We start from the raw sequence: 18,658 nt of genomic DNA, 5'->3' as shown, positions 1-18,658 counted from the left end.
TTGTGAGTTTTTGTCTCGATTTTTTGGTGAATGTTCCCTCCCAGAATAGGTGCAGGGGTTCAAGTTGTTAAATGTCAAGCATAAGTTATTTTCAATCTGTCCTAATGGAAACAGATATTCTCTCAAGTTTTCCTCGTGACATACAGTAGCCTATTGTATCTTAGGGGGAAAGATTTACATATTTCCATACCGTAATATGACATAAATGTAAGGTGCTATAAAGTACCATGTCATTCAGGGGTGCCGTGGATGAAAAAGTTAAAAGTTTGAAAACAACTGATGTAGAAAATGTATTAAAACAAACATGCGTAACCACTGTGTACCTGTCAAAACATTATATCCTGATTAGATGCGTTTAAATGTGTTATATATGTGTTATTTAGTGTTCATGTAAATAGTTCAGTTGGAATATCTTTAAAAAAAAAAAAATTAGTTGTAATTTCTAATCATGAACGCTACCTCAGAGAGTGTAGAAATGGAACCAAACAGACGCATGAGTCCATTTGTGTCAGAAAATCAAAGTAAAATACAGATTCGCTTTACCCGTGTCAATGTGCCACACACAGACTATTTGGTAAATTAAATGAGGTTACCATGAAGCCTAATAGACTGCGTGAATAGGGTGTTAAACATATTTAGAAATATTTAGAAATATGTTTTGATTTGATATGATATGATATGTTGATATGATATGATATGATATGAAATTTTATATTATATTATATTATATTTAGGGCTCTAGTCTAACATTTTACATCGGCTAACTGGTACGCCTAACTTTTTCATTTAGGTGCACAGCACATAATTTAGGTGCACTTTTTGTTTTCTTTTTAAAGCCACACTAAAAAATATTGTTATTATTAATAATAATAATAATAATAATAATAATGATAATGATAATACTACATTTAATTTACATTTGAAGCAAATCTCTCTGGCATAAAAAGTAAAAAAAAAAAAAAAGGACATGAAAAAGAGACAATTATGAAAAAGATTAAAAAAAAATATATATAGTAATTACCCTAGTAATAGGGCCCTAGATTCTTATGCAATCATATCATGTTATGCATCGTGTTAATACGGCAGTTAAATCAGTTGCTTGTCTAATTTCTGCTTGAAACAGCTATTGAGGTTTCTATGTACAACATATTGTTATACAATATGTTGTACTATGTACATGGACATGCCCCGTCAGTCCGTCCGTCCGTCCGTCCGTCCGTCCGTCCGTCCGTCCGTCCGTTCATCTGTAGTCGGGTCACAGAGGTAGCAGTTTCCATAATCCCAGACTTAAAGGGGTATTTCACTTTAAAACACATCTGGTCTCATTTTAAGTAACCTTTTTTTGATTGATTGAATATTTTATTTGTACGATTATACAATGGTGCTAAAAGGATAACACAAAAAGGGTTTGTTTCCATTGTGGTCCTGTGTATTCAATTCATAGAGGAATAACCCCAGACATTATTTTAATTTGATATTCATTAGATCAGACACGTCCCTCTACCTCTAAAAAAAATGGAAGGAGTTTTGGGGGTCTTTTTCTATAAGCCTTAGAGACAGAAAACAGAGAGAGAAAGAGTAGAGGAGTGACATGAAACATATGGTACGGTGGTTGGGCCAGGGATCGAGAGTGTTTGTTCATTAACAGTCTTGAAAAAAGAAAAAAAAAGACAGTCGGACTTGATGAATGTCAGACACATTGGTGTGACCAAGGTTTTACTCTGACCACACATCTCAGATACCCAAGCCGTGCGACTCATACACTGAGTGGGCGTTCAGTTCAACCCACAACCTTGTGGTCCAAAGGGAAGCGCTCTACCGGCTGAGTTACCTGGACTATAATGTAATGCATAATATATTTACATATATTACATTAATTCACTTTTTTTGTGTCATTCCTTAAGATGTCTTCACATACTCCTGGCAAGCGAGTCAGAGCTAAGCGTGTGAGGAACGATGGAGGAGTCAGGGAGGAGAGCGACGAGGAGGAGCCAGACTACGTCAATGTAAGACCAGACAGTCTCACAGACCAAGGCTCCGGATCACAGGGGGCTACAGGAGATCAAGGTACACATGAACACACTGACACTGTTTCTCTCTCTTCTCACATCATCACTAGAGCAGCGTGTCACATGATATTTAAACTAGTAGTTACTTATGGTTACAAGAGACATGAACAAGATTGTGTTGTTGAAACGTTGGTTTGTGCATATTCAAACTGTGTTTGCATCGTGGCTACGAGCTGTGTGACTTCCTTTTTGTAAACTTTGATCTCACTCACCGTGGTCGGCGCCTCCACACACTGGTGTGTGCCTTTTCCTTTGTGTGTGTGTGTGTGTGTGTGTGTGTGTGTGTGTGTGTGTGTGTGTGTGTGTGTGTGTGTGTGTGTGTGTGTGTGTGTGTGTGTGTGTGTGTGTGTGTTTTTTTATGGCTACACATCTTTTGGGCTATTCAAAAAATAGCAGATTTACAAGCTCACACCGTGTCACTTCGTGCCATGCTGCGAGCTTGTACATCTGCTATTTTTGAACATTTTTGAAAAATTGTGTGAGAACTAGATTTCGAAAGCATTTGTAGAATCGGCCTCAGGTCTTAAGGGGATATTTCACTTTCAAAAAACTTTTGGTCATTTTATCGTCTACTCAGGCCTCTTTTTAAATTGAAAAAATAAAATAAAATAAATGAAAAAAATAATCGGAAAAACATGGCCCTGTCACGCATTAGGAGGACAGGGTGAGTCACCAGAACCAAGGACGGGTGTTTTCGACGAATCTAACATGGTTAAAATGGAGTTTGAAGTTACAATGGGTTTGTATAGGAAGGGGGCGTGTCTGATAAAATGAATATCAAATATATAAATACTGAATCGAGCAACTTAAAAACTGTCTGGGGGGCTCACAAAGGCCTGAGTAGATAAAATGAAAGTGAAATATCCCTTTAATGAGTTAAAAGAAACATTATAATTGTTAGAGCCTGGTTCCTCCTCGTGTTTTATTTCTCCTTTCATTTCATAATGTGACATTTTTATAAAAGTCACAATTGCATGTTGAAAGACATGTTCAACTACATTATTGTATATCAGATATATGAATCTTTCTGTAGAAATTCAAGATCGAGGGGTTCTGAGCCCAGATCACTTAACTATATAATATTCACTCTGAGTTCTTTAAAAGTAAACATTGAAGCAGATCATATTAAAGTTGAACTTTAATATCCTCCAGTTGTCCAGAGAGGCCTCATCATTGAGAGAGACATCTTCAGAGCAGCTGCAATGTGTCTCACTGCGCTGTGTGTTCTGGTAGTAGTGAGAACTACAAGCATGGTCCTGGACTGTGAGTATGAATTCAAATCAAATCTGGCTTAATTCTCAAATTCTTGATTGAGGCCTAATTAATGGCCTCATTCTTAATTCACTGGTAATAATCATCATCTCTACCACCACGTTTTTCTTTGTGTATCAATGCTCACATCTGCAAAATAGAATGCAGAAAGTGGAGTCAAAAAGTGATGTATGTTCATTTGTAAAGAATAATAACACGTTTTCTTTCTCTAAACTAATAACTTGACTTCATCATGATCAGTAGCAACAACAGTGTTTATCATCCCATTACAGATCATTCAGCCATTAACCCACCACTGACCAACCTAACCCAGGAGAGAGACCTACTGAACAACCTGACCTTGACCCTGGCCAGATACAACAACGTGACCCAGGAGAGAGACCACCTACTGAACAACCTGACCTTGACCCTGACCAGATACAACAACGTGACCCAGGAGAGAGACCACCTACTGAACAACCTGACCTTGACCCTGAGAGAGAGAGACCTGTTGCAAAGTGAAGTAAACCAGCTGAAGAGAGAGATCGCAGGTGAGAGAGGTTATACACCTTTTTGAAGGAATATGAATTAGTGTATTATTATTGATATTTACATTATTGTCAGGTATATAGTTCTAAAAAAGGATTTGAGTAAACATTTATCATGGCTTATCAAAAATATTTTGAGTAGTAAACCTAAAACCATATGTCATTCTTCTAACATTACTCAGCTCATTTCTTACTCAGGTTTAGTATTTCACTGTTATTATATCATTAATGTGTTAGAACTGATGATCAGTTTATTGAAAATCCATCAATAAAAATACAATTTAGACAAGTCGTGTTCCAGTGGATGGCAGAAGTCTGGAGATGTCTTTTATTACATCTCTACTGAAGAGAAAACCTGGGAGGAAAGTGGACAACAATGTGAGATGATGGGAGCACGTCTGGTGGTCATTGACAGTCAAGATAAACAGGTATGTGTGTGTGTGTGTGTGTGTGTGTGTGTGTGTGTGTGTGTGTGTGTGTGTGTGTGTGTGTGTGTGTGTGTGTGTGTGTGTGTGTGTGTGTGTGTGTGTGTGTGTGCATGTGTGTGTGTGCATGTGTGCGTGCGTGCGTGCGTGCGTGCGCGAGTGTGTGTGTGTGTGTGTGTGTGTGTGTGTGTGTGTGTGTGTGTGTGTGTGTGTGTGTGTGTACGTGCACTGTGTGTGTGTAGGCCAGGGTGAGACGAAGGGGGGGACAACTTTATATGAAAGCAATAAAACAATGTACAAATCATCAGGAATTCTTCAGTGGACTGAAGTGCTGGAAGGGAGCATCACACACCTGGATTGGACTGAAAGGGACAAAGGACAAATGGACATGGACATGGAAATGGGTGGATGGAAAACATCTGTCAACAGCGTAAGACATTTTACAAGTTTTTCTAAAGTAATTCTATGAAAGTCACTGTACATGTGAGTAACTGAGTGGATGTGATTAAAATGTTTATTCTGCAGGTACTGGGCTGCTGGAAATCCTGTTGACCAAGCGGACTCTCAATGTGCTTACTACTGGCCTCCAGACGGAAAGTGGAGAAATATGCAATGTTCACAGACAAACACCTGGATCTGTGAGAAGAAATATTAATCATCTTAAAGCTGCAATCTGTAACTCATATGTCCTACCTGGGATTCAAACCCAGGTCCTCCCTGTGAGAGTCCTCATTTCTACCGCTCATCAAGAGCCAGTCCCTAATTGGCCAGGGGAGATATTGTGCTTATGAGCTTCTGCAGTTATTACTTGTCCACCAATAGGTGTCCAACAAAAAATAAATAACCTTTATTCATAAAAAAAAAACAAGTTCCAGATTGCAGCTTTAATATGATAAAACTTCATGTTAGTGTTCTGCTTTGGGAAGTTAAACAGTAATAATTAGTAATGGAACTGAGAAAAACGCAAACATTTTATTGTACAGAAGTACAAATTGTTGTATACATAATCACATTAACCATTAACCATTAGGGTTTGTGTTCTAATCCATGTTTTGCTTTAATGACATAACATTTCTATTTTTACAATTATGCTCAGAAAAGTACTGTGATTTGCTCATGGACTTTGATGTCACAGTCCATTAATCCCGCCCCCTCTCCACCCCGCCCCTCCCCTATCCTTCTGCTTTTGGGGGGCGGAGCAGAGGCGATGATTGACAGGCAAAATCCCTCAACAGCGACAACCAGCTCCAATTGCGTTGCAGCTGAAAAGGCTTCAGAACACAGAGACAAAAAAAACTGCCATGGCTCACTGGAGTGGATTTTTCAGTTAAAATCTTTTAATACACGTTTGAAGGACCATGATAAAGACTTTTAATGTTTTGTAAACCAGCATGTCATGAAACCTAGGACACAGTTAGACAAGCTTCCCAGCGCCTAAGCATCGCTCTCCAGTGCCCCTGGCATCCAATGCTTTGGGCAGAGCGCCCTGGAGAGGAGCAAATAGAACAGAAAATTAACATGATAATGAAACAAAGGAACAATTACATTTTTTGTAAAAAGACAAATATTGATAAATCGGAATATCAAGATGTGCTTGTATCTTAATGCATTGGGAAAATGTGTTTATTTGTCTCTTTATGTTGTATATTTCTAAAGTTGTTTCCATTTTTGGGTTTGGGTAGGATTTTTGTAAGATTAAGGTTTGAAATGAATCCCTTGGGACATTATTTCACCCTGTTACCTGGCAGAATATTAAAATACACACTTAAACGAGAACAATGTGTTTTGGTAAAACATATTAACCTTAGGAAGTATTAAGTTGTTTTTTATTAGCTCATGCATTCCATAAATTCCACACATTGACAAATACATCAACTTGCGACGGGTGTGGCCCCTATTGAGTAAAAGACCATTTCTAAATGAATACAATATTGACCGTGTTTTTATTTTTTATTTGTAGTTATATAGGTCAATTATAATGTATTAAGGCAAATAAGTCTTATTAGCCAGGGATCCTTTTAAGGACACAGTTAGACACAGTTTATGTCATGTACTTCTCTTTCCAGCGCCCAAGCATGGCTCTTCAGTGTCTCTGCATCCAATGGTTTTGGCAGAGCGTCCTGGAGAGGAGCAAATAGCAAATGAACATAATAACCAAACAACAAAACAATCCAAGCATTTAGTAAAGACAAATATTGATCAATCGGAACAATTTTCAAGTCTCTACAAGTCTCATTTGTTTTGCTATTTTTGCCCTGAACTATAGAGTCAAGATGTGCTTGTATCTTAATGTATTTTCATAAATTCCTTGAGTCCAAATTGTATAGAAAAATGTGTTCATTTGTCTCTGTATGTTGTATACTTCTACATTTTTGCTATTTGTTATTGTTTCCATTTTTGGGTTTGGGTAGGATTTTTGTAAGATTAGGGTTTAAAATGAACCCCATGGGACATTATTTCACCCTGTTACCTGGCAGAATCTTAAAATACACACTTAAACAAGAAAATGCAGTTGGTAAAAAAAGTAATTAGTAAAAAGCTAGACTATTAATGTGACGTTTTGATCATCCTGGCTGTGTCTGACAACCTGACTTTGAATCGTTACCACAACCATGAGAATTCCACGTTTACCGTTGTTTCTATATGACATTTAATAACTTTTCACTTGATTATTCTATTCTATTATGCTATACATGCTATTTTGTATTTAATATGGATTTTTGATCACCGTATCATATATATTTTTATGTTGTCACACTGTTGACCAATTGAACCCTACAGTCCCTTTTCTGAGCATGCCATGATAGGTGAAGAGTGGGCTAAAACAGCAGATCTACAAGCTCGCATTGCGTCACATTTTCAGCAAAGAGATTTGGTGTAGAGGGAAAAGAAGGAGGCCAAGTATAGAGCCCTATGAAACCCTTGTCAACAAAGTGGGTTTGAGTGGTCAAGTACAATAAGAATGTCACTGCCTGTAGTGTTGTCACAGATGTATTGTAAGTGCATGTGACAAAAAACACCCTTATTGTTAAAGTGATTTGTTAATAATGTGTTATTTTGTAACCCAGATTTTTTTACAAACTTGTAAACTGAACAGTGGAAGTATTTAATAAAACTTTACTTGACAATAGCATTATTCCAGTCAATTAATTATACATTCTACTGACCTATGAAAAATACTGTAAGTACGTACCTGATAATACTCTTTCTTGACTCAATTTGATTCTTTAAAATTACACATAAATTGATACTTACAGTATAATACAATGACCTTCAAGAAATGTTACAAAATGAAACAAACAGCACTGCAGTTTTTACTGCAGACAATAAAACAGATAAAAAGGAAGTGGGGAGATGTATGTTAAAAGCATCCTGTTTCCTGAGTTACTGACCACATACTACCATGGTTTCATTATTAATGTCAGTCAATATCATACACTGCTTATCATTGTTATCTCATATACCACACTATTACCACTATTATCATTGTTATGTACAATACCACACTGTCACCAATATTATCATGGATATCTAATACCACATTGTCTCCATTATTATCGCTTTTTATTTTATTATCAGTTGAATACAAATAAATAAAACTGTTTATTTGTCAGTTGATAGAGGGAACATCTACAGCTTTTGATGAAAGAAATGCAGAAAACTTTCCATTCACTTTCCCCGCCCAGAATGTAACACCTCAATTTCATGCGTACATTTTGTGGTAAAATTGTTTTGTTGTTCATCCTGCAGAGAGCGTGTGTGTGTGTGTGTGTGTGTGTGTGTGTGTGTGTGTGTGTGTGTGTGTGTGTGTGTGTGTGTGTGTGTGTGTGTGTGTGTGTGTGTGTGTGTGTGTGTGTGTGTGTGTGTGTGTGTACATGCACTGTCTGTGTTTGTGTGTGCAGGGGGAAGCACTGTGTGTGTTTGTGTGTACATGCACTGTGTGTGTTTGTGTGTACTTGTCCATACATGGCATTCACAAGTGCATCTAAGACAACGTGGTTGGTTGGACAGTGTTCAGTCTAGACTAGAACAGACATCAACTCATCTATTCTGCAACAACAGACCAATGTAAGACACACATACTGGACAAAGTGAGTAAAGCCTCTGGTCATTTGTAATAATTAAGTAGAACGTCTGTGATTTTAATCCTGTGTGAATCAACCTCGTCCTAAATTTGTCAAGTAATAATTCCGGGACAAATATTTCCTATTATATTTATTTAACACAAAGTTAATATGATCAACTCTGTCATTTTAGCAAGGGTTTTATTTTCTCTATGACTTTTTTCTTCCTCGCTCCTAGTGGAGAATTATGGAGGCTGCATTGGAAATTATAAATTAAAGTTTTGACAATATTTTGGCTGCAAATTCATCTCATATCTCTGTCTACATACTCTACACAGCATGGACAGTATATAAATATAATCACAATGATAGCACAATGAGAATTAAATGCCTCATGTTGCCTAAACACCTCAACTGGAAGAGACTAGTCCAATCTGTTCTGGTCAGAATGAATTCAATCAGTTTGAGGGCGGTGACTTAAGACTTTTGATAATCCATTCAACAGAAAAATATTAGCCCCTCTTAACCCATATTTATTCCATTAATTTCTCTTTCGTTGGAATAACTTCTTTCTGCACATGTTTGTCCACGTGGGGCGAATGGTGACAAATAGTATAATACATTGTATGTCATAGTGTGATCTGTAGAATTATGTTTTTTACTCTGTACTGTAGCTCTTTGAAATTTACTTCAAATGTAAAGTGCAATATAAATAAAATATATTATTATTATTATTACCCTTATTATAATTATGTACTGGCTCGAACATTTTGGCAATCTCTCTCCAACACCTCCGGTATACGAATACATTTTTGGGGATCTCAGAAATAATTGTAAATATAGTTTAACCACTTTAATAGGCTACGTAGACTATTTGAAAATAGTCGAGCTTGTAGTTCTGCTATTCAATTAAATCTTTAAATATTTTAACAACACAAATCTTGTATGGGGTCCCTGGCACAAAATATTTTCAGATGGGGGCCAAATTTATTCAATTTAAGGATGCTTGACATGACATGAAGTGTGAGGAGCGCTGGTTTAACCCATTAACCCACTGGGAATTGTATTTATTTTTGCTAAAAAGCATTATTTTATACTTTTGCTATACTTTGCTAATGTTTGGAATTCATCAATATCACTTCAGTTTAACCACTTAGACCATCTATGCTTGCACTGTACTTGGTGCGTTCTTTTTCGAACTACACCAAAATCTCTACGCCAAAAATAGCCTGGGGTTCAAGTGTTTAAATGCAGGCATGCAATGCTCATTTGGTATGTTCTTGCACTCTATTTCAATGACGTGACACGCACGTCGCTTAACACCTACACTGCAAGTCACACAATGGACAATTGATATGCATCTAAGCTTATTCCTATGTTAATTCGCTACGTGTGAGTCGGGAGCCTTTGAAAACTTGTTGAGGTGTGAATTTAAAGTAGTTTTAAATCTATGCGTGTGCCTGCGCGTGCTCCTGGTCAAATAGGTTCATGCACGGTGTGCAAGGCCGTCTTGTGAGCATTGCACCCCTGGTTAAATGTCAAGCATAAGTTATTTTCAATATGTCCTAATGAAAACAGATATTCTCTCAAGTTTTCCCCGTGACATACTGAATCTTATGGGGAAAGATTTACATATTTCCATACCGTAATTTGACATAAATGTAAGGTGCTATAAAGTACCATGTTAGTCAGGGGTGCCGTAGATGAAAAAGTTAAAAGTTTGAAAACAACTGATGTAGAAAATGTATTAAAACAAACATGCGTAACCACTGTGTGCATGTCAACACATTATATCCTGATTAAAAGTTGGGGAATGTAAACACACTTTATTTAGTGTTCAAGTAAATAGTTCAGTAGTTGGAACATATTATTTAAAATATTTTTTAGTTAGAATTTCTAATCATGAACGCTACCGCAGAGAGTGTAGAAATGGAACCAAACGGACGCATAAGTCCATGTGTGTCCATTTGGATAGTGTCAGAAAATTCAAGTGAAATACAGATTCGCTTTTCCCGTGTCAATGTGTCACACACAGACTTTGGGAGGTCATTTGTAAATTAAACAAGGTTTCCATGAAGTGTATATTATAAGGGTGTTGATAACATTTAAACATATTTAGAGATATGATATGATATGATATGATATGATATGATATGATATGATATGATATGATATGATATGATATGATATGATATGATATGATTTGTTTGTTTGTTTGTTTATTATCACTTACAAGAACATTTAAAAATGATACACAAAGATTTTGTAAAAATGTGAAGGAGAATGCCTAAAAACCCTCCAGGGGCTTGAGAAGTGGCATTCTCCGGGAATATTTGTACATTCATAGGATAAAAATTAACATCACTGTGGAATATACACATCCATTTCAGTTTAAACATTAATAGACATATCATACAGATGAAGAAACAGAACGGAAAAAAACAATATTGACACCGTTACAAAAAAGAAAGAATCAGCAAAACATATTGCAACAATAAAAGTCAGGGGGACCAAAACGTAAACCTCTAGGGGAAAATGTTATATTATATTAGGATAATATATATATATGATATGATATTGTATAATATATACAATTATATAGTATAATAATACATAATAATGCATTTACTTTACATTTGAAGCAAATCTAAAACTTAAAACAATATCATGAAAAAGAAACAATTATGAAAAAAATGGAAAATAAATAAATAACACATTTGTATAATAATTCTTATGGAATCATATTATGGTATGCATTGTGCTAATATGGCAGTTAAATCGGTTGCTTCTCTCATTTCTGCTTAAAACAGCTAGAGGTTTCTATGTATAACATATGTTATACATTATGTTGTATTATGAACATGCCCTGTCTGTCCGTCCGTCCGTTCATCTGTAGTCGGTCACAGAGGTAGCAGTTTGCAGAATCCCAGACTTAAAGGGGTATTTCACTTTAAAACACATCTGGGGTCATTTTAAGTAACCTTTTTTTGATTGATTGAATATTTTATTAACAGTTCGCAAAAAGTACAGTGGTACGATTATACAATGGTGCTAAAAGGATAACACAAAAAGCCCTGAGGGCTTGCTTCCATTGAGGTCCTGTGTATTCAATTCACAGAAGAATAACCCCAGACAGTGTGTAAGTTTGATATTCATTAGATGAGACACGTCCCTATACTTCTGAAAAAAAAATAAAGCAGTTTTTTGCATAGGATATACTGTGATTATTCCTTTCCACATGAACATGCACATGCACATGCACATGCACATGCACATGCACATGCACATGCACATGCACATGCACATGCACATGCACATGCACATGCACATGCACGTGTGCATATACTGTATGCACACGTGGTTAAAATAAGTTAAATAGCTCTATATTCTGATAGTACTCATTGCTATAGAGTGTTTGTTTGTTTTACTCACCACACATCTCAGATACCCAAGCCGTGCTACTCACACTGAGTGGGCGTTCAACCCACAACCGGCTGAGCTACCTGGACTATAGTGTAATGCATTTAAATATTCCAAATATATAATATAATTTAAATATAACTCCAACATTTTCAGGAAATGAAAAAACAAAATATAAAATGTTCAGGAAATGAAGAAAACCTTATATTTAAAAAAACGAAAGTACCAGCACAATACCATTGTTATGACCCTAGGGTCATATTGTGTATTTTCCTGTGTTTTCCCCCTCGTGTGTGTGTGTGTGTGTGTGTGTGTGTGTGTGTGTGTGTGTGTGTGTGTGTGTGTGTGTGTGTGTGTGTGGTGAGGAGTGAGTGATTTGGGTACCAGCTGGTGTGAATGGTGGCTGAGTGTGATTGGCTAACTAGTATGTAGATTCTCGCAGGTGATTGGCTCCCATCTTCTTGGGCGTCACTATAAAGCTTCCTGCTTCCAGAAGTTCAGATGTCTTTCTCCTAGCCAGCCTCCAAACACCAGTGTGCTGTATTTTGTTAATGTTTATGTGTTAGAGATTTGTGTGTAGGGGTGAGGAATCTTTTATGTGTTTGCAGTTGTTTTGTAGATCCCACCCTGAGGTAATATGTATATATCGTGCCATGACTTTTATCTTAAAATTAGTAAATAAATCCATATTGCTTGGGATTTTGAACATGTGTTGTCTGGCTGTTTGGGGACTGGGAAGGAGGGAGTCCATTTTGTGTTGCGACCATAGGCTCCCCTAGGCCGGGTCGTAACAGATTGGGGGCTCGTCTAAACTATCCTCCCCTGTGTTTGGTAAGTTCACAATTTTGTATTTCTGGTTGGGATTAGTGTTTTCTGCAGTGAAATAGATTGTTGATTTGGATTTTTCTTTTAATATGCAAGTGGCATTGAGTGTTAAAAGTAAGGGTGTTCATGATCTAGAAGCTGGGGGAGATTGGGTTTGTGGTATTTTCTCACAACCGAGGAGGTGGGGGGGCTGAAAAAGCTGAGGTGGAGCGCATTGCCTGCCCTGCTTAGTGCCTGGTGCATCCACTCCCAAAATGGCCTCAATACACCAAGGGATGTGTGCTGACCGGCATGGTCAGGGAAATGGAGGTGGGAGATGGGGGCCTTGCATTTTAGAATGACAGCTTGAGGGCTGTATTGTCCCCCTAGTGTTGCTCTGCAGTCATAGCAGGTAACACAAAAAACCCAGCATGATCCCCAGGAGGGCTTCAGTGTGAGCAAGCAAATTTTATAGTTAAGACTACTGTTATGAGTGTGCCAACCAGAAATATGGAGATTGTGAAATTATGTAATAGGTTTAGATTTTTTTTGTGTAAATTAAGAACGTTCATAGTAGTTGTGTGTGACTGTTTTTTTTTTTTTTGTTTGAGATTCAGTGATTTCATGTGTTGGTTGTAGTTATTTTTTGTGAAGTTGTGTTTTTTTTTCTTCTTTTTTTTTTGAGAAGATTCAGTAATTCTGTGGTGTTGTTTTTAATGTTAATTCAGCTATAGGAAGAAGTCTCTGTGGAGACATTAGGAATGAGTGCACTTTGAATGAGGTCTTTTGTAGACATTAGGAGGGAAGGAGTGTCTAGAGATATGAAACGGAGGTCTCAGTAGAGATAGTAGTAGGGAAGAGGGAGTCTCTGGAGCTATGGGAAAGGGGTCTCGGTGAGACATTAGGAGAGATGGTCTTGGTGGGTAGATAGGAAGGAGTGAATTAAGCATGTTTTTTTTTGAGTTATGTGAAAGTGGAATCAAACATTTTTTTGTGTCTTGTGATAAATGTTTGATCTTAGGGTGGAGGTGTTATGACCCTAGGGTCATATTGTGTATTTTCCTGTGTTTTCCCCCTCGTGTGTGTGTGTGTGTGTGTGTGTGTGTGTGTGTGTGTGTGTGTGTGTGTGTGTGTGTGTGTGTGTGTGTGTGTGTGTGTGTGTGTGTGTGTGTGTGTGTGTGTGTGTGTGTGTGTGTGTGTGTGTGTGTGTGTGTGGTGAGGAGTGAGTGATTTGGGTACCAGCTGGTGTGAATGGTGGCTGAGTGTGATTGGCTAACTAGTATGTAGATTCTCGCAGGTGATTGGCTCCCATCTTCTTGGGCGTCACTATAAAGCTTCCTGCTTCCAGAAGTTCAGATGTCTTTCTCCTAGCCAGCCTCCAAACACCAGTGTGCTGTATTATGTTAATGTTTATGTGTTAGAGATTTGTGTGTAGGGGTGAGGAATCTTTTATGTGTTTGCAGTTGTTTTGTAGATCCCACCCTGAGGTAATATGTATATATCGTGTCATGACTTTTATCTTAAATTAGTAAATAAATCCATATTGCTTGGGATTTTGAACATGTGTTGTCTGGCTGTTTGGGGACTGGGAAGGAGTTCATTTTGTGTTGCGACCATAGGCTCCCCTAGGCCGGGTCGTAACAACCATCAAAGTTGGTAGTGTAACTTTATATATTGTCAGATACTTACATGTGTCATTATCACCACTTTACCCCAATTCAGTTTTGTCCATCATTGATAAGAACAGCTGACAATGGATCTCCAAGCTCACACATCAGTGCCGTCAGTTCAGCAAATGCTAAGGGATGGCAAGGTTAGGGTTGGCAACTCCCAGAGATTCAAATAAGGGACACCTATCCTGGGCACGCGCCTTTGGCGCACAGCCAGTTTTCTTTGGGGGAGGGGGGGGGGGGGGGGGGGGGTAAAATCCCCAAAACCCCTGAAATGCATAGAAAACTATGCATAACACAGTACAAAAACAATGGTCTTACACCTGCATTAGGCTACTATTCATGATTTCTTCTTTTATTTCTTTTTGTTATTATTATTATTTTTCTGGAGCCAAGGTATGGCACCTGCCATACGCCCTACAATGCATCACAATGTGTGAATTAATGTCCTGATACTTCATGACACTGCTTATATAGGCCTACAATACTAAGCAGGACTTTAAATATTACAATAACTTCTGCAAAGAGGGTTTCACAGAGCTGCAGTCTCTGTAGAACTAGCTAGATAAATGCTATATGAACTCATTTATTGTCACAATGCTCTCCTCAGAAAACACTACATAGATTTTAGAAATAGAATTCATTGTTTTCATAACATTAGCGTCAGTGCTAAGTTTTATATCGTCGCTGCCAAACATCGACGAAATGTACATTAAATTAATTAACTTCATGTGTTTTTTTGTCATTCCTCTTAAGATGTCTTCACATACTCCTGGCAAGCGAGTCAGAGCAAAGCGTGTGAGGAACGATGGAGGAGTCAGGGAGGAGAGAGGAGAGGAGGAAGCAGACTACGTCAATGAAAGAGCAGACCAAGGCTCCGGATCACAGGGGGCTACAGGAGATCAAGGTACAAAATAACACACTGACACTGTTTGTCTCTCTTCTCACATCATCACTACAGCAGCTTGTCGCATGATATTTAAATTAGCAGTTACCTATGGTTACAAGAGACATGAACAGGATTGTGTTGTTGAAACGTTGCTTTGTGCATATTCAAACTGTGTTTGCATCGTGGCTACGAGCTGTGTGACTTCCTTTTTGTAAACTTTGATCTCACTCACCGTGGTCGGCGCCTCCACACACTGGTGCGCGCCTTTTCCTGTGTGTGTGTGTGTGTGTGTGTGTGTGTGTGTGTGTGTGTGTGTGTGTGTGCGTGCGTGTGTTTGTGTGTTTGTGTGTTTTATTTTTTTATGGCTACGCATTTCTTGGGCTATTAAAAAATAGCAGATATACAAGCTCACAGCGTGTCACTTCGTGCCATGCTGCGAGCTTGTACATCTGATATTTTTGAAAAATTGTGTGAGAACTACTGATTTCGAAAGCATTTGTAGAATCGGCCTCAGGTCTTTATGAGTTAAAAGAAACATTATAATTGTTAGAGCCTGGTTCCTCCTTGTGTTTTATTCTTCCTTTCATTTCATAATGTGACATTTTTATAAAAGTCACCATTGCATGTTGAAAGACATGTTCAACTACATTATTGTATATCAGACATAAGAACCTTTCTCTAGAAATTCAAGATGAAGGGGTTCTGACTCTGAGCCCAGATCACTTAACTATATAATATTCACTCTGAGTTCTTTAAAAGTAAACATTGAAGCAGATCATATTAAAGTTGAACTTTAATATCCTCCAGTTGTCCAGAGAGGCCTCATCATTGAGAGAGACATCTTCAGAGCAGCTGCAATGTGTCTCACTGTGCTGTGTGTTCTGGTAGTAGTGAGAACTACAGGCATGGTCATGGACTGTGAGTATGAATTCAAATCAAATCTGGCTTAATTCTCAAATTCTTGATTGAGGCCTAATTAATGGCCTCATTCTTAATTCTCTGGTAATAATCATCATCTCTACCACCAAGTTTTTCTTTGAGTATCAATGCTTACATCTGCAAAATAGAATGCAGAAAGTGGAGTCAAAAAGTGATGTATGTTCATCTGTAAAGAATAATAACACCTTTTCTTTCTCTAAGCTAATAACTTAACTTCATCATGATCAGTAACAACAACAGTGTTTATCATCCCATTACAGATCATTCAGTCATTAACCCAATACATACCAACCTAACCCTGGAGAGAGACCTACTGAACAACCCGACCTTGACCAGATACAACAACGTGATCCTGGAGAGAGACCAACTACTGAACAACCTGACCTTGACCCTGACCAGATACAACAACATGACCCTGCAGAGAAACCTGTTACAAAGTGAAGTAAACCAGCTGAAGGGAGAGATTGCAGGTGAGAGAGGTTATACACCTTTTTGAAGGAATATTAATTAGTGTATTATTATTGATATTTACATCATTGTCGGGTATATAGTTCTAAAAAAGGATTTGAGTAAACATTTATCATTCATGGCTTATCAAAATATTTTGAGTAGTAAACCTAAAACCATATGTCATTCTTCTAACATTACTCAGCTCAGTTCTTACTCAGGTTTAGTATTTGACTGTTATCATATCATTAATGTGTTAGAACTGATGATCAGTTTATTGAATCATCAGTAAAACTCTTTTTTGATGTTTAGACAAGTCGTGTTCCAGTGGATGGCAGAAGTCTGGAGACATCTTTTATTACATCTCTACTGAAGAGAAAACCTGGGAGGAAAGTAGACAACAATGTCAGACGATGGGGACACGTCTGGTGGTCATTGACAGTCCAGATAAACAGGTGTGTGTGTGTGTGTGTGTGTGTGTGTGTGTGTGTGCGTGGATGACAACTTTATATGAAAGCAATAAAAAACAATGTACAAATCATCAGGCATTCTTCAGTGGACTGAAGTGTTGGAAGGGAGCATCACACACCTGGATTGGACTGAAGAAGACGCAGGACAAATGGACATGGGTGGATGGATCAACACTGACAGCAGAGTGAGACATTTTACACGTTTTTTTTAAGTAAAATTCTATCAAAGTCACTGTACATGTGAGTAAATGAGTGGATGTGATTAAAATGTTTATTCAGCAGGTACTGGGGTGCTGGATATCCTGTTGACAATGCGGGGAATTGTGCTTACTACTGGCCTGCAGATGGAAAGTGGAAAAATATGCAATGTTCACTGAGAAACAACTGGATCTGTGAGAAGACATATAAATCTTAAAGCTGCAATCTGTAACTCATACAGTATGTCCTACCAGGGATTCAAACCCAGGTCCTCCCTGTGAGAGTCCCTTGAGCAACTGTACTTAGTTACTCATCAAGAGCCAGTCCCTGATTGGCCAGGGGAGATATTGCGCTCATGAGCTTCTATAGTTATTAGTTGTCCACCAGTAGGTGTCCAACCTTACATCAGGGTCTACATTTCTCAGTGGAAGAGTAGAGAGAGTGGTTTAAATAACCTTTATTCATTAAAACAAAAATAGGTCCAGATTGCAGCTTTAATATCACTGATAAAACTTTATGTTAGTGTTCTGCTTTGTGAAGTTAAACAGTAATAATTAGTAATTAATCTGAGAAAAACGCAAACATTTTATTGTACAGAAGTACAAACTGTTGCATAATCACATTAACCATTAACCATTAGGGTTTGTGTTGTAATCCATTTTGCTTTAAAGACACAGTTTGACACAGTTCCTGTCATGCAATTTAATGGTAAAGATTTGCTGGAGCACTTCTCTTCCCAGCGCCCAAGCATCGCTCTTCAGTGTCTCTGCATCCACTGCTTTTGTCAGAGCGTCCTGGAGAGGAGCAAATAACAAATGAACATAAAAACTAAACAAGAAAACAATCCAAGTATTTAGTAAAAAGACAAATATTGATGAATCTGAACATTTTCGGCTGTTTTTTTTTGTGCTATTTCTGCCCTGAACTAGAGTCATGATGTGCTTGTATCTTAATGCAATTTCATGAATTCCATGAGTCCAAATTGTGTGTAAAAATGTGTTCATTTGTCTCTGTAAGTTGTATACTTCTAAAGTTTTGCCATTTGCTATTGTTTCCATTTTGGGGTTTGGGTAGGATTTTTGTAAGATTAGGGTTTAAAATGAACCCCATGGGACATTATTTTACCCTGTTACCTGTCATAAACACTTAAAGGACAACTTAGTTTTTTTTACAACCAAGGTTTATGTTTCAGCTTGTAATTAAAGTAAATAAAAGATGAGCTTTCTATAGTTTTAGAAATTTTTGTGGGACATTTTTTCTTGTGTAAAAAAGACATATTTAGCATAGATATGTCTATATACTGTAGGCTAAATATATCTTTTTTTACACAATAAAAAAGGTCCAGTGGTCTTTGATGGCCATATGTGAGTTATTTGGGGCTAGAATAGCTACTGTAAATAATAATAAAGAAATCGCCGGGTTATTGTGTAGAAAAATACATATTTAGCCACCTGCCAACTATAG

The 18,658-nt window shown here is 37.6% G+C and overlaps 1 protein-coding gene across 6 annotated transcripts in view; it reads left to right on the top strand.

Annotated features, from left to right (window-relative positions):
* The window catches only part of LOC311050886 (uncharacterized protein), an 83,645-nt gene that overhangs the window by 28,562 nt on the left and 36,425 nt on the right, over positions 1–18,658 (top strand). Inside the window, exons 5-8 of one of the 6 annotated variants that reach the window (XM_084065097.1) lie at positions 3,614–3,871; positions 4,154–4,296; positions 17,072–17,181; positions 17,279–18,614. The exons of 1 other annotated variant lie outside the window; for it this stretch is intronic. In XM_084065097.1, coding sequence (XP_083921223.1) covers positions 3,614–3,871; positions 4,154–4,296; positions 17,072–17,181; positions 17,279–17,411 — 644 coding nt within the window. In that variant the 3' untranslated portion in view covers positions 17,412–18,614. Of the gene's footprint in view, positions 1–3,613; positions 3,872–4,153; positions 4,297–4,601; positions 4,724–4,818; positions 5,454–17,071; positions 17,182–17,278; positions 18,615–18,658 lie in introns of those variants that run through there. 4 more of the 6 variants (XM_084065096.1, XR_014601329.1, XR_014601330.1 and 1 more) reach the window with 4 other exon arrangements.

The sequence above is a fragment of the Gymnoscopelus microlampas genome (genome assembly GCF_963454915.1).
Source record: "Gymnoscopelus microlampas genome assembly, chromosome: 1".
Taxonomy (NCBI): domain Eukaryota; kingdom Metazoa; phylum Chordata; class Actinopteri; order Myctophiformes; family Myctophidae; genus Gymnoscopelus; species Gymnoscopelus microlampas.
Note: the sequence above shows the minus strand (reverse complement) of the source record. Positions and strands in the feature narration are given on the sequence as shown.